General features: G+C 47.9%; 2 protein-coding genes across 6 annotated transcripts in view; one reads left to right on the forward strand and one right to left on the reverse strand.

Moving 5' to 3' along the window:
* The window catches only part of znf385d (zinc finger protein 385D), a 54,523-nt gene that overhangs the window by 17,845 nt on the left and 13,418 nt on the right, over positions 1-23,260 (reverse strand). Inside the window, exon 3 of one of the 2 annotated variants that reach the window (XM_040165967.2) lies at positions 12,023-12,130. The exons of the other annotated variant lie outside the window; for it this stretch is intronic. Within the exon in view, the coding sequence (XP_040021901.2) occupies positions 12,023-12,130 (108 nt within the window). The remainder of the gene's footprint in view (positions 1-12,022; positions 12,131-23,260) is intronic. 2 annotated transcript variants of the gene reach the window in all.
* LOC144389511 (uncharacterized) lies at positions 5,335-10,474 on the forward strand. Of its 4 annotated transcripts, none has more exons than XM_078094621.1 (3): positions 5,335-8,496; positions 8,563-10,204; positions 10,342-10,474. In XM_078094621.1, exons 1-3 carry the CDS (start codon positions 5,848-5,850, stop codon positions 10,443-10,445), a joined length of 4,395 nt encoding a protein of 1,464 aa, XP_077950747.1. In that variant the 5' UTR covers positions 5,335-5,847; the 3' UTR covers positions 10,446-10,474. The 4 variants fall into 4 exon arrangements, with proteins under 4 accessions (XP_077950747.1, XP_077950744.1, XP_077950745.1 ...); XM_078094618.1 differs by having other exon boundaries at positions 5,335-5,519; positions 5,605-10,204; XM_078094619.1 differs by having other exon boundaries at positions 5,335-5,467; positions 5,605-10,204.

The raw sequence follows: 23,260 nt of genomic DNA on the forward strand, positions 1-23,260 counted from the left end.
ATCGGGAGAGATGCAATTGCCTTTTAGAATAAATAAGTGGGCCGACTGCTCATTCCCAGAAGACGTTTGTAAGCATCTGCATTGATGGGCCACGCTGGGGATATTCACCAGAGACGGCCGGGCCAAGGAGAACCTTTTAGGTAGTCCTCTCCACATTACCATGTCAGTCCCGCTTTCTTTTATTCTTCTCCAGAAATGTGTCATATGTATACAAAACTGTCAGGTGAACAGAGTGGAGTTCTGTTAATTGGATTATTGATTGAGAACTTAGTTGATGTGTGTTGATTTTGTGTATGTGATCTGTTAAAAGCAAGGGACAAATAAAGAAGTATCATTATATAAGGGGAATGAAGGTACTAGGTACTATCATTTTGTCGGCAAAAGTGGTGAAATTGCGGAGTTACTTGAGACCTTTTCCCTTCATCCCAGAAACCCCTTTTGAAGTGTAATTTCTTTTCAAAATGAGTGCACATCTTGTTCTGGCGCGAATGCGTGAAAGCTATTCATTTGGACACACATTCATCATTGTCAAGGTGCCAAAGACATAACTTCTTCTTTTTTTTGTCAGGACACTCCAATGAAATGGATGGATGTTTAATGTGAATGCACCAATAATTCATCTTTTATTAGAGAAACGAAGTGGAGGAATGGCTTGAATTCCAAGTTTGACACACGCATGATGAACACTGGGACGGGTATCGTTTGTTTTCCTTGCAGGTGCTCTGTGAGGTGGAAAAGACGTTAAACAAATCACAGGCTGGCGGTTTTGGATTCAGCGAAGCTTTGAATCATCACGTACCAATCGACAGACCTGTGTCCATTTGCAACAATCTATGTAAACCTGAAAGTGAGTGTCTGCTCTAATGTACATTTGCCAGTTACTGCCTAGCTGGTGAACGTAGAGGAGCATTAATGGCAAAAGAGTCACATATTTCCCTTCAGTTGAAAATTGAAAGCAGGTGAAAAGATTCAGCGGAAATGAGAGCTTCAAATGTTTGTTTTTAAAATCCCAGTGTCTGTGAAACCAGATCATTGCAAAAGTGTAGTTATACTTTCATCTGGATAAGAAGAAGACAAAACATCAAGTGAAGATACTTTAAATACTGTAACTACTCTGAGATCGTCCAAGGATCTGACTAAGCAAATAAAAATGTTCAGTTCATATGAATGAAAGCTTTGTACCGAACTTAGAGAACAAGATTTAATTACATTGTCAATCCGGTCCTTGGCTTGTTGTAACACGGGGTTATTGTAGGTATCAAGACACAATTAAATCAACTCAACGTGAAACAAGATTTTCATCAATATCTTCCACAAAAAAACGCTGTTCAGAACAGACTGAAAGCTCAAAGCGTAGGAAGGTTTACAAACGTTACATCAGTGTGTGTTTACAGTTGCCATTTACTCCTGTTTCAGTTTAATGTTCCAATAAAAGGATCTTCAAAGCCCTACACTGATGTCATGGAAGGTAAAAGAAATGTTGAACATGCTGAACTTTGCAGCCAGTTGTGTTTTTAAGGGATGCAGATTTTAGGCTGTTTGTCCTTTGGATGATCCTCCTGGTTCTTATCACAAAAACTCATCCGCCCACATTCCTTCAGATAACTCAGACCCGAGGGCACGATACTCAATTACAAACAGCCAGCCCACGTTGTTGTAGCTCATAAAACCTCGTGTCTGTGGGGGAAGTGAAGATCAGGTATCAAGGGAGACAGATTCCTTGTGTGAGTCAATGAGGTGCAAAGGATTTCTGAAAAAAATGCAAAGAAACGCATTCTCCATACATATCATTTTACTTCTTCGCCCAGCATAAGTTATTAAAGACATTTTTTTTATTGTTCAATGCCACAAAAGGTTAAGACAACTAATGGTGCATTATCCCTGCATTAAATAGCTGACATACGCTCCTCTTTCTAAAACCCACCTCCTACTTCTTGCATCCCACTGGCTTCACCTCTATCGCCCTCAGTTTCCTCCTTCACCTCTTTCCTAACCAAATTCTTACCCTAGTAACCTCTGCCCGTCCGACCACCTGCCCTCTTGACACCATTCCATCACATCTTCTACAATCTATCGCAACTGACCTTCTTCCTTTCCTCACCTGTCTCATCAACAATGCTCTGTTATCTGTCTAGCTTCCCAATTCTCTGAAGGAGGCAAGAGTTAACCCTCTCCTTAAGAAACCTACCCTCAACCCTTCTGAAGAAAACAACTACAGACCGGTCTCTCTTCTTCCCTTTTTGTCCAAAACTCTTGAACGTGCGATCTTTAACCAACTCTCCTCCTATCTCCACCATAACAACCTCCTTGACCCCCGCCAGTCAGGCTCCAAGGCAGGCCACTCCACAGAGACTGCTCTCCTTGCTTTCTCAGAGCAACTCCACACTGCTAGAGCCGCCTCTCTCTCCTCTGTCCTCATCCTTCTCGACCTCTCTGCTGCATTTGACACAGTCAACCACCAGATCCTTATTTCCTCCCATCAGGAACTTGGTGTCTCAGGCTCTGCTCTCTCCCTTCTCTCGTCCTACCTCGATGGCCGATTACCTACCTGGTAACCTGGCGACGATCTGTGTCGGAACCTTGTCCTCTTACTACAGGAGTTCCTCAGGGTCCCGTCCTGGGTCCCCTTCTCTTCTCGCTCTACACCAACTCTCTCGGCGCTGTCATTCGCTCGCATGGCTTATCCTACCACAGCTATGCAGATGACACCCAACTAATTCTCTCCTTCCCTCCCCCGGACACCCAGATGGCGGCACGGATCTCTGCCTGTCTGACTGACATCTCTCAGTGGCTGTCCGCCCACCATCTGAAAATCAACCCCGACAAGACTGAACTACTTCTCTTTCCAGGAAAAGACTCTCCGACCCGGGACTTGACTGTCAACTTTGGCAACTCCGTGTTAAAGCCCACTTTAACCGCTAGGAACCTCGGCGTCACAATCGACAGCCAACTCTCCCTGACTCCCAACATTACTGCGACAACACGATCCTGTAGATACACTCTCTACAACTCACTCTGCCCAGGTACTGATTCAGGCTCTTGTCATCTCATGCCTGGACTACTGCAACTCGCTCCTGGCAGGTCTCCCTGCTACCGCCATTCGACCTCTGCAGCTCATCCAGAATGCAGCAGCTCGACTGGTCTTCAACCTTCCGAAATTCTCCCACACTTCTCCACTCCTCCGCTCTCTTCACTGGCTACCGGTGGCCGCCCGCATCCAGTTCAAAACATTGGTGCTCACCTGCCATGCTGTGAATGGATCGGGTCCAGCTTACATCCAGGACATGGTGAAACCCTACATCCCGACCCGCACTCTCCGCTCTGCATTTGCAAAACTGCTCGTCCCTCCCTCACTGAGGGCAAAACACTCGACTAGATCACAACTCTTTGCTGTCCTTGCTCCGAAATGGTGGAACGAGCTCTCTGAAGACACCAGGACCGCAGAGAGCCTTCACATCTTCCACCGCAACTAAAGACACACCTCTTCAGACTCTACCTCGACTAAAAGACTAACAAATTGTAGCACTTAAATTGTACTTATAACGCCACTCATCTATAGCAAATTGTAAATTGGCCTATTTGAGGAAATTGCACTTTCTTGTTTCTTGTTCTTCTGAAGTCGCTTTGGATAAATGCGTCAGCTAAATGACATGTAATGTAATGTAAGGTCCACGGTGATCTGGCTGTCTATGTCGTTGCTCCAGATGTCTATGGAGATAGTGCCGATAAAGGTTCCCCTCACGAAAAGCAAAAAGATGAGGATGAAGAAGAATAATTTCGTGACGTTGACCACTGCCATTGTTCAACTCCACTGTGAAGCGAGGAGCCGAATGAAAAGGCCTCCACACCAGGTTGTCCGAGCTACGGGTGGAGCTTCTCCAGTTGTTCAAAGGGGAATTCAATGAAAACTGAACTCGGGATCATCAAGAAAAACTTCTCTCAGTTGTTTAAACCTATTGAATCTCATCGATGTCACCGCCCGCCCCCCCAGAGGAAGTCTTGTTACTCACACAATGATATGGCCGTCTAACCAGATTAAAATTAGTCTTTTGTTCACTTTGGCTTTACTCTCCTAATAAAAAGAAAATTATGGAGGACTGTGTGTTTGGGATCAAAGAAAGTTATTAAAGTGGTAACATGTACATAAATGACCATGATGCATTAGTTATTATACCAAATATTTAAAGTGTGTTACCCTAATATATGCATTGCTTGTTTTTTTCCCCAAAAAATCATTGACAAATACATTTACATTATATAATCCACCCTATTTATTTAGTAATAAATTGCTGCATAACTTGCATATATTTCTACTCTCACTACAAAGAAACAGAAAGTTATAGCAGTCTTATCTGTTGTGGTTAATTTATTTTCAAGACGTGTATTTTTCTATCCTTCATACGCTGCTGTCATGCTGTTGATTTAAATGATCCTTTTGTTAATATCCCATTTCAATTGATTTTTAATTAGTTTTTGTCTCATCTCATTTACACTCTCAATTTGTCTCCATCTCATGTTTTGGGGAATTCCATTGAAGTCAAACTCCATAGAACTTCCTTTCTACTCCTGATCCAATTCATTGACAACAGTGGCACCCGCCGCTTGTTTAAACTGCTACAATGGTTCTTCAGAGCAGCTTGTCTGATTGATTAGCTTTGACCCCCCCCCCCACACACACACACACAAACAAACACACACGCACACACATCTCTGGTGCCAGATTAGGTGGAGGGAGCTTTGTCTGATCCACCATTCAGGCCCAAATCCCACCATTGAAAAACCTTTTGAACCAGTATCTATATCACTTTCCGAGGACAGAGGACGTTGAATTCTGACTATGTGGCAAAGCCATCCGAGGCAGCTGCTTCTGTTCGACCTCACTGAGTGACAGAATCTGTACATAGAAGGAAGCTCGATAATTGTGTCTCACCGGGGAGCCCCGATTGTTTCATGGGCGGCAAAAAAGACCAAACTGTTTCCCCACTGGAGGATACGGCTCTTCTGGAGTTGATTCGACATTTGGAAATAAAAGAAGTGAGTAGAATAATTGCTGGCAGTAGTTGCCGAGCCTAGAGTACCGTTGTGCAGAGTTTTACTCCCACCTTCAACTATCGGCTCAACTTGCTTGGAACTTGACCGCATGGAATCCAAAACAACTAAACAACTATCCACAACTGCTGATAAACACAAAAAAAATTCTAATGCGTAATTGAACTGGACTAGTTGCTGGAAGTACATCTTTTGCAGCCGTTGAACTATGGAAGACTTCTGTAGTCTCCTGTAGAGACTTAACGGAAGGTCTTTAAATGTATGTGAGCAAGCTTTTAAGGGAGTTGTGGCAACCCACGGGTGCAGGTCCCTAGGAGCACCAATCAGCACCAAGGTCAGGTGACTAAAAGGGGATACGCCCCGCCCCCCCCCCGGGAGACAACGAGCGGCACAGCTGCGGCTCATGAGGCTGATGAAGGTGAGCCCCACTATAAAGGACCAACCGTTCCAACAGCCAGGGAGAACTAGACGTGAGTAGGAGCTGACGTCAGGCCGAGGCCTGCGCTAACACATATGCGTTAACCCCTAAGGACTTTTCTTCTGTTTTCCCTGCAGTGAGGAGATCGAGTGCTGGACCGTCGAGCGGGACCGAAGGACCCAAACCCTCCAAAGAGGAAGAACTTACTTTGGCTTTTTTTTCTTTTTGTTTGGACGTTTAGAAATAAATCAAACCTTTTTTGTGCAACCACTCGTGACTCCCAGCAGATTCTTTTTGCCCACACCCGTGGATTGCCACATATGGTGGAGAATGCGGGCGATTCTTTAGTTCCACCGCCGTAACCCCGAAAGCAGGAGACTATGGGAGAAGCAATGGAGGTCGCGATGGCCAGGCTTCTCCAAGCCCAGGCGCAGCAGGTGCAGAGCATGGCAGCCCTTCAGGGGACATTCGACCGGCTGGCTGAGAACTTAACCCCAAGGGCCCCTCACGCGTCCCCAACAGCTCTACTCACAAAGCAGACCCCCGGAGACGATGTGGAGGCCTTCCTTGAGGTCTTCGAACGAACGGCAGAACGTGAAGGCTGGCCGGAAGACAGGTGGGCACACATTCTGGCGCCTTTTCTGACAGGGGACGCCCAGAGGGCGTACCAAGACCTCGGGACCAGGGAGGCTACAGACTACCCAACGCTGAAGGGGGCCATCCTGGCCCACTATGGGCACAATTTAGCCGGCCGCGCCCAGCGGGTCCACGATTGGGTGTACGACCCCCAGGGTCCCGTGCGGAGCCAGGTGGTGCGCCTGGGGAGGCTTACCCGTAGCTGGTTGGTGACCGGGGAGGGTCCAGCTGCCATCGACCGCGTCGTTATGGACCGCTGCATCCGGGCCCTGCCTCTCGACGCCAAGCGATGGGCAGCCCAGAACCACCCCGCGTCGGTGGACGAGCTGATTAACCTACTGGAGAACCATCGGGTCAGCCAGCAGATGACGGCGGGGACATGCCCTGCTCCCCGAGGCCTTGAGGGACGGGCTCCGATCCGGCCATCAGCAACCCTTCTTCGCCCGGCTCCGAGAACCGCTCCGCGCCCAACACCCGACAGGTCTGAGTGGAGATGTTTTTCGTGCGGCCAGTTAGGACATATTGCCCGGCAGTGCCCTGCGGGCGATGTGCCCATGCCCTCCGCCAGCACGGAGGAACAGCACCGCCCAGGGAGGTGCCTCATGACTACCTGTTGGACCCCCCCAATACCCGGCGCCGCAACTGTGCCGGTTCGGGTCGGGAACCAGGACACCTCAGCCCTGATAGATTCGGGTAGTGTGGTTACCCTGATCCGCCCTGAGTGGGCGGAAGGAGAAGAGGGGCCACGCATCGAGGTGACCTGCGTCCATGGGGACCTCAAGGCATATCCAACGAGATGGATCCAGGTGTGTACCCCCCGGGGATCTTTTTCCATACGGGCTGGGCTGGTTCCCGACCTCCCGGTCCCCATGATCATTGGACGCGACTGCCCCATTTTTGAGAGATTTTGGGGTCTGCGACCGAGGGGAGGGCACGATAGGGCCTCCCAGCCAAGACCCATCCGACGCGGGAGACCCAGGGCTGCCTGTGCGGCCCACGCTCCGTCCGGTTCGTCCGACGAGGGCCCCCCGGAAGAGGCAAGACCCCTTCCCCCCTCGCCTTCGACTGCACCAGGAGGCTCCAACCGGGCGGGGGGCCGAACCCCCGATACGGACACCGCTACGGAGGGATCCCAAATCCCCAGAGGGGGGGAGGGCGGGAGCCTTACGGAGTTCTCAGAATTCCCCTTAGTCGCGGACGGGATGGGGAACAGAAAGGGCCAGTTTGCTACAGCCCAGAAAGAAGACGACACCCTGAAACACGCCTGGGCTCGGGTGCTCGCCCACGACGGACAGCCCATCGACCCGGTGAGTGCCTTGTCTTACCCCTTCTTTGTTACAAAAAATTCATTGCTGTATAGGATGTGCCAGAAAGGAGGGCAGACAGTCGAACAGTTAGTAGTCCCTCGCCCCTACACCAGTAAGGTATTGTATCTGGCCCACTCCCACCTTATGGGCGCTCACCTAGGGATGGATAAGACACGGGAGAGGATAGAAACCCGGTTTTACTGGCCCGGCATGAAAAGGGCAGTCGTGGATTATTGCGCCGGCTGCCCAGAGTGCCAACTAGTGGCCCCCCGGCCCTCAGTGAGGCACCCGCTAATCCCCCTGCCAATTATCGAAGAACCATTCGAGCGACTTGCCATGGACATTGTAGGTCCACTGCCCAAAACTAGTAGGGGTCATCGATACATCCTAGTGATCATAGACTATGCAACCAGATACCCGGAAGCTCTACCACTGCGAGCTGCCACCGCCAAAGCGGTGGGTAAAGAATTGTTCTTATTGTTCAGTAGGGTAGGAATAGCAAAGGAAATCCTCACTGACCAGGGCACTTGTTTCATGTCAAGGGTTTTAAAAGAAATGTTAAGACTGCTACAGGTGAAGCAACTACGAACATCAGTTTATCACCCCCAAACGGACGGCCTGGTAGAACGGTTCAACCAGACGCTAAAACGGATGCTTAAGAAGGTAATGGAGGCCGATGGGAAGAACTGGGACCAATTGCTACCCTACGTTCTGTTTGGGGTAAGAGAAGTGCCTCAGGCGTCCACAGGGTTCTCCCCGTTCGAGCTGCTGTACGGGAGAAGACCCCGCGGACTTTTAGACGTCGCTAAGGAAGCCTGGGAGAGTCAGCCTTCACCCCATCGCACCATCATCGAGCACGTGGACCAAATGAGGACCCGGATGGCCCAAGTCTGGCCAGTAGTGAGGGAACACCTGCAACAGGCACAGCAGGCCCAAGCCAGAGTGTACAATCGGGGTGCCCAGGTACGTGCCTTCCAACCAGGAGAACGTGTTCTTGTGTTGGTCCCCAGCGCAGACTGCAAGTTCCTGGCTAAGTGGCAGGGACCCTATGAGGTGGTGACACGGGTCAATGAAGCCAACTATCAGGTACGTCAGCCTGGCCGGCGCAGGCCCCTACAACTCTACCATGTTAACCTTCTTAAAAAATGGCAGAGTCTTCCAGGACCGCCGGCGCAACCCACCCCGGCCCTTACCGCTCGGATCCCGTTACCGAATGTGCCCATGGGAGACCATCTCAGCCCGAGTCAGCTGCAAGACCTACGTGAGGTAGTGTGGCAGCACCTGGATGTCTTCTCCGACCTGCCGGGCAGGACCGCCGTGGCCACCCATGACATAAGGACCGAGCCAGGAGTAACGGTTCGGGTGAAGCCGTATCGTGTCCCCGAGGCGAGGAGAGAGGCCATCAGGCAGGAGGTGAGTAGAATGCTCCAGCTGGGGGTCATTGAGGAGTCCCACAGTGCCTGGTCCAGCCCAGTGGTACTGGTGCCCAAGCCAGATGGCTCTTACCGTTTTTGCAATGACTTTCGTAGACTCAATGACGCCTCCCAGTTCGATGCCTATCCTATGCCCAGGGTGGATGAACTGATAGACCGGCTGGGAACGGCCCGTTTCATCTCCACCTTGGACCTCACCAAAGGCTACTGGCAGGTGCCGCTGACAACTCGGGCCAGAGAGAAGACGGCCTTCGCCACCCCCGAAGGCCTATATCAGTACACCGTGTTGCCCTTTGGTGTCCATGGAGCCCCCGCCACATTCCAGCGGTTAATGGACAAGATTCTCCGGCCGCACCAAGGGTATGCCGCAGCCTATATCGATGACATTGTAATTCACAGCGACGACTGGGAGACTCACCTGAGCCGACTGAGAGCTGTTCTGGGGGCCCTTCGCGGGGCAGGCCTCACGGCAAACCCAAAGAAGTGCCGGCTGGGCCTAGAGGAAGCTTCTTACCTGGGCTACCGCATAGGACGGGGCAACGTGCGACCCCAGGATGCCAAGGTAGAGGCCATTCTCAGCTGGCCAAGACCCAAGACCAAGCGCCAGGTCAAATCATTCCTAGGTTTGGTGGGGTATTACCAGAGGTTCATTCCCCGCTACGCAACTATGGCAGCCCCCTTGCATGACCTGACGAGAAAACGGGGGCCGGACAAGGTCAAATGGAACACCGAAGCTAACGGGGCCTTTGAGTGCCTACGACAGGCTTTGTGCACCAAACCGGTGCTAGTAACGCCTGCCTTCTCTCTCCCATTCCTAGTCCACACAGATGCGTCGGAAGTGGGACTGGGCGCAGTACTATCTCAGGTACGAGACGGAGAGGAGCACCCGGTGATGTATATCAGCCGAAAGTTTCTGCCAAACGAACGCGCTTACTCTACTGTGGAGAAGGAGGCGCTCGCCATAAAATGGGCACTGGACAAGCTTCGCTACTACCTCCTGGGGCGGAGTTTCACCCTGGTGACCGACCATGCCCCCCTGAAATGGATGGCGCAGGCAAAGGACTCCAACGCCAGGGTCACCCGCTGGTTCCTGACCCTCCAGGACTATAAATTCACGGTGGAGCACCGACCAGGGAAGGAACATGCTAACGCGGATGCACTGTCCCGGCGGGACGTTTGTATGTGGGCGGGACGGCGGGGTCCCGGCTTTCTGCTGGGGTGGGGGAGTTGTGGCAACCCACGGGTGCAGGTCCCTAGGAGCACCAATCAGCACCAAGGTCAGGTGACTAAAAGGGGATACGCCCCGCCCCCCCCCCGGGAGACAACGAGCGGCACAGCTGCGGCTCATGAGGCTGATGAAGGTGAGCCCCACTATAAAGGACCAACCGTTCCAACAGCCAGGGAGAACTAGACGTGAGTAGGAGCTGACGTCAGGCCGAGGCCTGCGCTAACACATATGCGTTAACCCCTAAGGACTTTTCTTCTGTTTTCCCTGCAGTGAGGAGATCGAGTGCTGGACCGTCGAGCGGGACCGAAGGACCCAAACCCTCCAAAGAGGAAGAACTTACTTTGGCTTTTTTTTCTTTTTGTTTGGACGTTTAGAAATAAATCAAACCTTTTTTGTGCAACCACTCGTGACTCCCAGCAGATTCTTTTTGCCCACACCCGTGGATTGCCACAGAGTATATCAGAGTATCTGGTGACTCACTGTCCAAAAAATAAATACGTGAGTCCAGTTTACGATCATGTCTCACAAACAGGACTGCATCTAGAAAAGCAGAAACTGACTCGAAATCCTTTGGAACCAAGCAGTTCTTTTCACCTCCTTTTAGCATCCTGCATCCTGCTCGGCATCGTCTCTGCGCCCACATTATGATAAACTGCCACTGGGGATCATTTAGATCATCTTCTGCTGTTAATGGGGTTACAAAACAAAAGGGGAAAACACACACACCCTGATGGTATTTGAGACTTCCCAGCTGAAAACAAGACTACATGTTGATTGACAGCTAAACAGAGTCTGTCGCTCTTGAAATAAACAGCTGATGAACAGTTAATCTACACCGAGATGGATTTCCTCATGCACAAAATAATAACCTCATCCTGAGTAATCACTGACACAGTAAGCCTGCAAAATAGATTGATTACTCCTTTAACGCACGAGCGATGGCATTGCTATTTAGGGATGCTGCTAATTTAACAACATGCAGCAGTGTTTCTTCCTTTCAAATGTTTTGATTACTTTCGAAATGGTATGGAAATTGAAAAGGGGGCGGAATCGAATCCCATCTGCTGGTCCATCGGTTGTATTAGTGCGATGTATTTCATTATCGCATCCTGGAGCGTCGTAAGAGCTAATGGCTGTAGAAATACTCTGTGTCACACTCAGGGTTGGTAACAACATTGCATTCGTCCCTGGATTCTATTGAAACCAGAGAAAAACCTCCAGTCATTACAATGCTACCATGAGCTAATCACGAGCTGGATAAATGCAATGTAGTTAGAGGAGGAAGATGCTTTCACAATAAAAGCAACCCTTTTAGACACAATACTGTTCAGTAAAGCATTTGTACTCAACTTATTCCCTTCGGTTGTTTTGTCGTCACAGGACTAATGGTGCATTCGTTTAAATGCGAATGGGTTTTCCACAGGCGCTTCACTAATGTGTTCCACTGACAACACAAAACGTTTTGTTTTGTGTGTCATTAAACACACCGGTACAAGCCGGGTGTAAGCAGTAGATTCTATAAGAACCTTTTGAGAAACTTAGGAGTTGACACCAGTTTTAGGTCCAGACGCAATAACACAATGGGATTAATGGATGAATATTTGACAAAATGAAGCGTGAATTTAATCGGCAGAAGTAGAAAGCTAACGTTAGAACGTAGACAAACTTCACCTTCAACTTCAGGTCAAGCCTCCAAATCAGTTTAGATGCTACAGGTCAGCTGACCTGCCTCTAAAATGTGTATGTATATATGTATCAGACTCAAAGGTTTTTCCAATACATTTGAAAGATGTTGAAATGTAAATGCTCTCGGTTGGACGGCTGCAATTCAAGACAAAGCCGAAGAGCGAAATAATACCCCCAGAGACTGCTCCAAGAATGGACGTTTCCTGATTATTTCACTGTTGGCTTTCGAACTCGCTCTCCTCTTCACAAGCAAAACCGTGCTCACCTGTGAGTTGAACCTCAGCCGGCAAACGCTGCAGGAGACGTGCCTCCTCTTTACGGCGGGAGGGAGGCCGAGGGTGTGATGGAGGACGGCTTTCTGCACGGGGTCCATCTGGGGACACACGGAGGGGGAAGGCCGATTAAAACAGTCGCTAAAGCTGACCTGTAAATCACCTTCATTCCTCCATCACTCAGTGGGCTGCGACGTGTGACAACAGGCTCGGCCATTGTGACTCGAAACACACTGCGGGTGTTTCACCGCATGGACTTCAGCGTAATGACCATCGGCTAAATCTCTCAAATGGGCCCGAGGGGGGGAAACGAATGTCATCACCGAATCTCTTTATCGTCACCGTCTCCCGAGAAGAGACGAAACCAGCAGCAAATAGAACCCACCGTCTGCGTTAACGGTGTGTATTTGCTCTCCAGAAGAAAGAAAAAAAACACACAAAAGAGCCACACTTGCCGCGTTTGGTAAAAGTGGTTCTCCGTTGTTTTCCAAATCGACGTGATGAATTTATTCCTCGTTGAATGATCAATGCGACGTTTAAAAAACCCAGGATCACACGCGCGAGACCACTGCCTTTGTGTTGAGCAGAAGCTCTTCTTAGAAGCGCCGAACAAACAGGGTACAATTCAACCCGGGAAAGTGCTTCAGCGCTCCACTTTGCACCTGACACAAGGCTTGCAGAGTCACGGAGGAACGTATAAATGGCGAGCAAATGACAACCCTTTGAGAAAGAGCTCCCGCGGCCGCTGAGTTGCATCTGAAATTCATCTATTCACTCACTTTGGATTGCAGTGAAGAGACGCCATACATCGCCTAATGCAGATTTTGGACGCCAGCCAGGTCGTGCAGCCGCAATTAATATCAAGCTGTGGCTTCAAAGACCAAATCTGTTGGCAAGAGGAATTCACTGAACAACTCCGTAAAAATACATTTGTTATTGTTAGTGAAGTATTTTTCCTGCATCGTCTGAGTAAAGATAGAGATTGAATGCTATATTCAATTAATCCATCAACGTAAAGATAATAAGCGAAATGGATGTACCTTTTCCAAAATACGGAGATGAAATTCCCCCGAGTGCAACATGTACATAATATTTTGGAAAATGTACGTACATTTCCTTTTTATTTTTGTTCCTGAGTTGCTGTAGGAACGGTGAGCAGAGTGTGACATCATCTGTTGGATTTGTCATTCCTACAAACCAGGTCCAGACTTTCAGGCTTTTCATATATCATTCAGAGTGATAGGAGATTTATTAAAGTTGCTCAATAAAAATGTATTTTCTTTTTGGTCACAATGCAGCAATGACAAATAGTTGGCAAATGGATTGATATTACAGATGAATATTATTTGTTCGTATTTTCTGAACATTAATCACTCTACAATTTTAAATTTCTGTTTTTAAATTCAAATGTATGAAAATACAGATATGCCCACAAATGATAAACCACAAATATAAAATCCTGCTTTAGTGAATTCAAAAAACACATACGTTTTTATTTTAGTTGATAACTGGAGGCGGGCATGCTGCTGCATTGCTGCACGCTGCCTCACTCTGTGGTTTCACAGGGCTTTGAGGAATGAACAAACACGTCTCCCTTGCAGTGAAAGTGTCTCAATAGGCTCCACTTGGCTACAGAAGGAGGAAAGGTAGTGTGTGGGAGGATTAATCCACCGTGACAATTGTGCTGCAGGAGTACGGCACAACAATGTTGTTTTCTGTTGTTTTTTTCATTACTCCATCAGTGTTTGAGTGTAGAGGTGGAAAAAGGTTTCCTGGGATACTTTCCCCTTTGAACAAAAGTGGAAAACTACTGGTTCGCAAAGTATCAGCAATCTTCTGTGACGGTGTTATGCAGTTTAAAGTGGGGGTGGGGGCCTCTGCTAGAAGGCTTCCCTGATGTCACCCACATCGGCAGCAGAACCAGCCAAGCAAATCCCTCAAGGACCGAGGCAGGAAGGCATAATCAGGTGCAGGTGACAGCAACGGCTGGAACGCCACAGTAGCTCGGAAAGCCATGTGATCTGCCAAGGAAGGGCGGAAAAGTGGTCTCTGCATCAACACTGTGACGGACTGAACGAGGAGCAGCTGGTTAGGCCGCTGACGGGGTCACGTGATCGCCAGAGGAGGTAAACTCGCTGAGGGCAACCAGTGACGCAAAACACGGAATGGAAATTTCCAGAAAGGACACAGTTGGAGAAATGGGATGGAAGGAGAAAGTGGGAGGGGGGGAGGACTGGATGGTTGGTGATCGGGTCCAACTAGACCTGGACTAACTTCTTAGATAATATGTTGTTTCATAGGGATGTCAACATAAACGCATTCATCTATGCAATTAATGTGGCAGAGATTGATGCGACAAAATATTTGAACGTAGTTAACGTACCTTTGTTTGGGGACCGGAAGTAAACCGGAAGTTGACCACAGAAACGAAACGGCCGCTCGCTGCAGTCAGACAGACGTCCATCGTCATTGTAAAGATTTTTTTGTGGAGATTAAATATTGGTCAAAGGGTCACCAAAATGACCATCAACGCTGACAACATATCCGGGAACCGAATTGTGTCCTTTCACAATAAGATATCCTGTTTCAACACCTCCAAATAGCTCAATAAAAGCTCTTTCATCATCGCTCCGGCAAAAAAAGAATGATTTCTGTCCATGACGGACTCGGCGGACTATTCAACAACTCGCTCATTCGGGCCGAAAAGCCAACGGTGTGCGACACACTGTGAACCCGAGGGGCCACATGCGCTCGCCAGCGGCGTGTTTGGAAACCTGACATTGGTACGAAGGAGTGATCTCAGACTGATTCTTGGCACGATCGCGCTCACGATAGGCTCCCACTGGGGAGAAGAAACAGGCAGTGAGCGGAAAGCAACAACTGGTTATAGCCGAGGAGAGACAGTCATGTTCAGACAAACAGTCTGTCAGAGAACAATCGAGACGCAGACAAGCACTTTTGGGGAAAAATGAAAGCGCTTCATCCTCAGAAAGAAGGACAACAGAGACATAACACTCCACTGATTTATTTAAGGGTTGTAATGCGTGGCTGCAGTTATGAGCTCTCAATATGGCTGACTTCAGTTTTAATACCAAAAAACAATAAATAAGTAGTGAAGTCAAAATCTGTAGGTAGTGATCCTATGTTGTGCATACTAAGTATATTTTCCTTCCTCTTTGTAGTCACTGGCGTCTTTCTCAGTTTTTTTACGGGCCGCGTCTCGAAGAGAGTAAGTTGTAACTGCGACTTGATTGGTTCCACTTTCACAGATTGGATGCAGTCAATGTCTGTCAAAATAGGTTTTACACATGTCGTTAAAGTCTTGCTGCAACAACAAAATGTTCCCCGTCACAGCAAAACAATTACAACAATTGAGCTGTCAGCGAAGTGAACCCGAATCGCTCGCAGTGCTTATGTTCACAGGCGATACAGAGTGTCACAAAGCAGTAGTGGGTGTTTACAGACACTTGTGATCACTGTGGCATTCAACAAAAAAAAGTTTTTCCCAGCTGTGGAATTGTGTTTCAACTCTGCAGAGAATTCATATTCCTGATAGGAAACGTCTCCTGAGTGCATTGACACAGAATATCTGATCTTGTCATTTTCCGACGCTGTGGCTTCCTCAAGTGGTCATTCTGTGGCGCTCCAGCACAGTAGCAGTAAACACGTGGTTAGTCTTGTGAACAAAAAAATAAATAAATCAGGTTGAAAATACAGTAAGAGGGGAAAGATGTAGATGGGGGAGAGTCCCATCTGTACTCTGGCTTCATGAACTAACTTGGGTCTATTCTGTGTCATCTGCGACTTATATTGACGCGGATAAGTGTGCATTGGAGTGACAAATTGTACCTTGTGCGTTAAGTTTGGCATGTTGTATCAAACTTATATCAAACTCACAAAAACGCATTTTTCTTCTATTTATTTATTCTAAGGAACACAACATTCACAGCCAAAACGCAGCTCTAAGGCAGAAACAAGTTCTTAGTTGTTCGCTCAGGGTACACTTATATTAACGAAAATGAGAGACAGAATAAATTGATTCACGCAAACTGTGGCAAGGTCAAGGCCCCATTATGTAAAAAAAAAAGGTTTCACTTAAGGGAACATTTGCAGTTATTCTGAATTGTATCGCTCATGATTGTCCAGAGACAATAAAAGCTTTTACAGCTTCAGCAGCACTCAGAAGCAGAATGATATAAAGCGCACTCCTACTTAACACATTGAAATACATTATCGCCTTTTAATCGAGAATACATTATCTGAAAATGAAACATTCCTGTTATACGGCAGAGTATTTAGCTCGTGTCACGAACTAAACTGGTTGACCGGCTGCTATTAGAGCTTATATATCTCTCTATATCGTCGCTACGCACAATCAGCGTTATAAAACACGACGCGCTGAATGCGTAGGCAAAGTCAAGGAGGTAGAAGCAAATAACTCCCACCTCCTCTGATACGATATGCAGCAACATGTCAGAAAACACTGTCTGCATTTCATTACCGGGGAGAGGACTCTCTTCTGCTTGCGCCCTGACACACTTTGTTGCTAAATTGGAGAGAAAAGAAAAGGGTTATGCAACACTCAACCTCTGTACTCTCACCCAAAGTCTTTGGGAAAAGGGAGAAGAGGATGACACATCGAGTCGGCTCGGCTCGCTGGCAGAGGGGGGGAAAAAAAACAGCAGAGCGGAGCAGCAGACGCGCTGCAGCCTGCTGGGAAACCGGGGCCGGAGCTCTGGGAAGGCTTACGCCAGTTAAAAACATCTGGGCCACGATAGAGCGGATGACCTCTTGCTAGAAACACGCACTGGGCTAAAAACATGTTATTTCTCCGTCACTCCGGGACAGACGCCGCGAAATGAATCCGTAGCGATTGAGGCCGCAAGACATGGCACGATGCTGCAAAACCATCACGGGAGATTTAAGTGCGTGGCAAAGTCATTAATCACCTGGGGTATAAAGCGGAATGAAAGTTCTCGGCCCGAATTCATCCCACTGAGCTATTCTTGGCGGCTAATTTACCCACAATTCACGGCCCGAAAATCCCCCCCCCCCCCCCGTGTGTGTCTTTTCCATGTATCATTTAGAAGAAATCCCCCTGACGTGCAGCGTTCGAGGTTCCCTCCTCGCACGTAAACACGATGTGTTCGGGGGGGCCCCGTCTGCAGAGAGCAGCTGCGCTGCCGGGGACGCGTTATTCCCCCCGAGCTCCTGCTCCCATCAGCCACCCACGGAGCCACGCTCTCCACATGGGCCACGCCTGCCCGGGGACGCAACTGTCGCCGGAGCGAATGCACCGCCACGCACGAGTCAACGCACGGCAGCGGCAGCGGCAGCCGCCCCCGCCCGCCAGAGCACATCACACATGGCCCGTTTTTGCCCGCAGTGCGCAGTGAACTCACTGTCATCCTTCAAAATCACTTCCTTAAGCGCTAATATGCACTCCCCCCCCCCCCCCCCCACACACACACACACACTCTGTTGGATGAGGTCCAGCAGGACTAACAGATGTCAATCATCCTGATGAGCTTTCTGCCTTGAAGCCGCCGCTCGCCTGAGGCCGAGGGAACCGCGGAGCCAACGCATGCGATCAGAGAGGAGACGGCGAGCGCGGCTAATCCACAATTAGAAGAGGAGATGTCTGTTGTGGCTTTGAGCAGCCTTAGCACAAGCCGTGGCAGTCAGGTTTACGATGGTACACATGGAGTGAAAGCATTCTCTCTAGCGGCCGTCAGGGGGGAAGCTCCTCTGGTTGCTAAAAGACGAGAGACAGATTGTATAAAAGTCTACGAGAAAATGACGAGTACTTCTCTCTTGTACACACTGGGAACATGCGCTCATTGTCTCAATCTATAGCCTTCTTCAGTCCAGCATGATCCTTATTTTAATGAGGAGGTGGAGTATGCTTTAGGGCGGGCTAACTGTGATTGACAGGTACCTGCCCCTACCACAGCTGTATACTGCCGTATGTGTGATCCAGAGGTGGTAACCATGGCAATGGCCATAATCCAAGATGGCCCCCAAATCGGCATTCGTCAAACTTTTTGGATGTTTTATCTTCACTCGGTTTGATGCCTTTCTGGAAGTTTCTGTTATTGAAATTTGGCAGATTTTTTTCACCTTTTAAAAGGTTGGTTGTAATCGCCTGTCTTTATCAAGATTGATGAAATGTAACAACATCACATCCTCCATCTCCGTTTGATCTCTGTCTCTGCGGCCGTCGTCTCCCCACCCGCCTGCCCGTCGCTGATCCGCGCTGACGCGTCTCTCTCGTTGACGGCGAGGCCGAATAAGCGGGTCATTTGCCCGGATACCATCTGACAGCCCACAGAAGGCCCGTCCGTCTCAAAGTTCAGCACAGCCGCCGCTCCCGCACCCATCGCTGCCGGATAATGTGACAGGACAAGACAGTGATGAGCTGAGGCGGCGGTCGAGACGCCAGATAAAAGAGACACCAACACACGCTGAGTGTTATCTTTTAAGGTCGCACGAGGCTTTGTGCGCCGGCCGTCACTGATGTCAGGCTTCTGGGCGACAGAAGGAGTTAAGTGTCACACAAACAAGTTGGCATCAAATACACAATGAAAAGTAGAACAATCTATTACGTGACATTTTTGCCCGAGTGCCTTCTTAGGGGATTAAAAAGTCTTTTGAAGGAGCAGTAAGTCTATTATTTACTGCACGATGAACGTTTTCATTACTCTATTACGTGATATGAGAATAAAAGAATGAGATGTATATACTTTTTTCTTTTTCATTCCCAATCCACAGAAGGACACTACCTCCAAAAAGCAACGTATGACACAAGCTGGTCAACGAATCCCAATCTGAAAATGATTTATTATTGAGTCTGATTAATGTTTACTTGAGTAAAGCGGTCAAACCATTGTGTGTGTTTGGTTATTCATCAAGCCACACGCGCAATGTTGGTTTTCCATCAAATGTGGCCCATAACTCTAACTTCTTCATTATGCATGTTAACATACATGCATAATTTAAGTGGACAAACAATGTACCGATGAGAATGGTGAACATCTGCTCTTCATGAAAAACACTGAAAAGAGGAACCAATTCATCTTTTGGACTAAAAGAGAAACACGTTTTCACCTAAAAGGTTAATAATGTTGAATGAGTGTTTCTTCAACTAACCTGCGGAGCAAAGCACGACTTTGCAGAGCTTAAATCCACCCTTTGGATTATTTCTATGGACCCTACTGAAAGCATACGTCCCTGCCGAGCGCATCTTTCACCACCACGGACAACACACGGGAAATGTTCTCCCTGCACACGTGGGCTTCCCGAAAGCAAGAGTGAGAACGTGAGAAAAGACTCACTTGGTCTTCCTGGTGACAGCTAGCATTAGCGTAGCGAGAGCGGGATCTTTTTTCCCACGAACTAAGTACAGGTGTGCAAGCAGCCTGAAATTAGGGAAAGACGGCCGCCTGTTCACTCTTCTTACCAAGGAAACAGCATCCTCTGGTATCAAATTCTCACACTTCCTAAACCATCTACCCTGAACTCCTGAGATTATGGTCGGTGCAACCTCATTCCTAAGAGCAATGACGAATTTGTGGAGCAACTTTAGCTGTTGCAACCTGTTGGGTAGATGGTTTTCAATTTCACCTTCACTTTTTTTCACTAGGTCTACATATAGTGCATCCAAAAAATTCAATATATACACTGTATGTATCAATCATGTATGAGTATATAGTATATTATGGTATATAAAGTAAATAGTTTTCAGGAAACACAGGAATATTTAAGGAATATTGACAGAATAGATAAATTAAACAAGGATTGCAAATCAGCTTCTTGTTTTGCATTTCTCCCAATTTTAAAATTTTAAATGTCTTTCAAGAAAAATAATTCCATGATATGATGGGCCCAGACAAAAGGCAATTCGACTGTATGAATGAGTCTAAAATAATATGGAGTTTAGTTCCAGTGACTTTGAAGGCTTTGCAATGATGTCCTTGAGAGGTGCATGTTGTAGAAGTGCTGATCCTGTCCAAGAGACGCCGGTGTTTGGATCCTTTGTGCACAATGGAGACTACGTTGTTGCGTGTGTTTGACTGAGGGGTGACGTGTTCATACTGGCCGTTCTACAGAAGGACAGAATGACCGGTCGATGACTGGCTCCGCTAGCGAGGTGTAAATGCTCCATTCGCGGCCGCCAGCCTCGCTTAATATTAACCAAAGTGGGATGAATGACCTGTCAAAAGTAATCCTCCCCTCTATGCGTCTCCCAATTACCCCCCCCCCCCCCCGCCCGGTCCGGCCCGTTAGTCCATCATCAGGCAATGCCCTAGATTGTTGCCACACGGGAAGGAGTCCAGGAATTAGCCATTCAAATCCGAGGTGTGTGGGCGGGGATTTCATTGTGGTATAATGAGCGGGATCGGGCTTTCAGGTGTTCGTACAAAACCACAGAACTGTACGAGGCATGAGGAGGGAGGGGAGTGACCCCCCCGATGTTGAGCCGCTGAGGATTCCACAAAGCAGAACATATACAGCAATGTCTGTGTCTTGTGTAAAGCTGCAGGTGTGAAGACTCAAACAGGCACACGTACACACAAGGAAGAGAATGCTGGCATTATTTCTTCTGGGACGCAAGGTCGCTCAGTGATGGAGGAATAAAATTGCCAAATGTAGGAGAAGAGACAAATAAAAAGTGGGGCTGCATGGGCCAAATGGATGTTTTAATGTAGGGAGGGTGGAACATTGCACTCTCTTTGCTTTAAATGCCGTTGTTTATGCGTGTACATGTTTTCTTCAGGCTTCAACAACCCTGTCTCCTACAACAGGATGCTCCCCTCCAACAAAAGCAATTGGTTGTGAAGAAAACAGAACCACAAAACTAAGAAATATGGTTAAAATAGGAATGTTTTTTTATATTATTGAAGTTACGAAGGTACGTTACATTGACTTCCCTCGGGAGTTTTAAAAATCCGTCTCCTGGGCGACAGTCCTGTGCTCGTTTTTTAAATTCCGGTCCACACCGACCAAAATGGCTCATTAGAAGCCTGAGGCATCACGGGACGAACTTAATGCGGCAGAATTGTTTCCCCCAAAACATAAATAACAGTTTTGTTGCATTGGAAAATAATAGTTCTGACTCCAGGCACCACCTCTTGTTTCCACTCCTCTTTTTTTTCGATTTCTTCTCCCCTACTTTTCTTTAACCCTGACCTTTTCTTGTCAGCACTCCCTTCTCCTCACTTCCTCTGCTCCCTTTGCAACCGTCTCACACGGATCCAGTGTTTTTCAAAACGTAAAAAATGTTCCCTCCACGTTTTCCCATTGCTCTCCACCGCTGCGCTGACCCCTCTCACACCACCGGGACCTATCAGGATGAAATATTGAACTGGGAGAGGTCCCTCAAGGCATTTGGCAGCCACTCTAACACCCCCCATCCAGCTGAGATGAAAGATAACAATGTAACACCATCACCCTCCTCCTACACCAGGTCCTCCCATAACCTCAGAGTCACAGTCCTCGTGCAGCACCAGCAGTGTTCCAGCTCCACGTGGAGCGTGTAAACTAATCACCCGTGGTATTTTCATCGCATTAAAGGTCTAATGGGTCAGCATTGCTTTTACATCTGCCCTCCTAAAATAGAAACGATCCCAACACAGACATTTTGGAGTTCTTCTTTTATCAAAAGGCTGTTTTTTTGGGATGGGATTTTTAATGCATGTTTCTTCTTCCATATTCATTCATCACAGTTACTGAAATAAACACGCAATCAGAATGCAGACAGTAAACAAGGAGCATGATTACAGTTTAAAACACGACTCATGTCGGTGAAACAATGCGTTCACTGAGTGGAAATGTCCCTATAATTTAGTATGTTAAGCAGAAAGGTGAAACAGCATCACGCCACAGCGCAAATTATACCTATGAATGAATGTGAAAATGCATGCAAAGCGTGCATATTTAGCATCGTTTCAGCGCATACTATTACTGTTGATTATGTTGCAGACGGAGACACAGGTGGACACATGCTGAGTAAAAAGTTGTAACAGTCACGCCCGCATTGTTTGATTGACATGACGAATCTCTGAAGTTCAGTGATAAAAACAACAGCAGAGTTAAATACAAACAAAGCGAAGCAAAGAAAACTTAATCTGTATCACAGACATGTCATATTTTGTTTTCTGATAAAGAACTCTTTTTTTCTAATTCTAATGTATTTGTCTCAACATATACCATAAAAAGTTTTCTGCGTATAAATCAACGTGCACGCAGGGGAGCTCAAGAGGATGGAGTTCGATCTAAATTGCCTCACAGGCTAATTTCTAATCCATCATTCTACCAGAGCGCTTCGACTTCAGCCACAGGACGGCGGAGAGCGTCTCACTCATGACAGGGTTCAATAAAAACTAATATTAAACGATTTATCTTCTCATAATATTCCACCATGAATATCAAACAAGGCCTGTACGCTCTGGTAATGAGAGAGGAGCGCGAGGAGTGTGACCATCTATTGGATTTTCCAAAATCAATGCCCTTAGATAGACAAAATGCATGAGCCACCTGCAAGGCCGGGACCTCGACAACGCCACTTTTCTAATCCTGCTTTTCTTTTCTTGCTTCACTTTGCTGGGCAGGAATCCTCTACATTAGCACTCAAACTCTTTTGTATTTTCGTGCACTCCCCAAAAAGAAACACGAGGACAGTTATTGCTTTTCATTGCACATGCAAAGAATTTAAAGCGTCGACTTTCAGCCACAGGTTTCTTCATTTCCAAAAGGCGGCGGCCGCCGTCCCGAAAAGAGCTCTGCTGCAGAGATGATTTACAGTTGTCCCTTGTTTGAGTTATCCGGGCCCAAGGGGGACAAATTTCTGTAAGCTCACAAAAAGAAAAGCACTGCTCGAGAGAAATAAATCATGAGGAAGCCTTCGCCGAGGGGAAAGTAGCAATGAAGACAAACACGCCGTGTATGAAGACCTCATACAACTGCGTCCGCCCCCCCGGGGCCCGTCTCATCAAAACGTTGATTCAGTCCGCGGAGCCTGTCACTCTCGTAAATCCCCCCCCCCCAGACAACCATGTCTCCGTGCAAAGAGACACCGTGGTCCTCTCCCTCCGGGGACTGCTGTGCTTTTCATTACGGGAGAAATTGTGTTGCAGGTGCAGACTGCTCGCATCCAGCTGGTTGTGTTTTCACAGTGAAGCGCGGTGCGGCGTGAGGCCGGCGCTGAGGCACGCACACGCGGTGGAGGAGAT

Source organism: Gasterosteus aculeatus, chromosome 20 (genome assembly GCF_964276395.1).
Source record: "Gasterosteus aculeatus chromosome 20, fGasAcu3.hap1.1, whole genome shotgun sequence".
NCBI lineage: Eukaryota > Metazoa > Chordata > Actinopteri > Perciformes > Gasterosteidae > Gasterosteus > Gasterosteus aculeatus.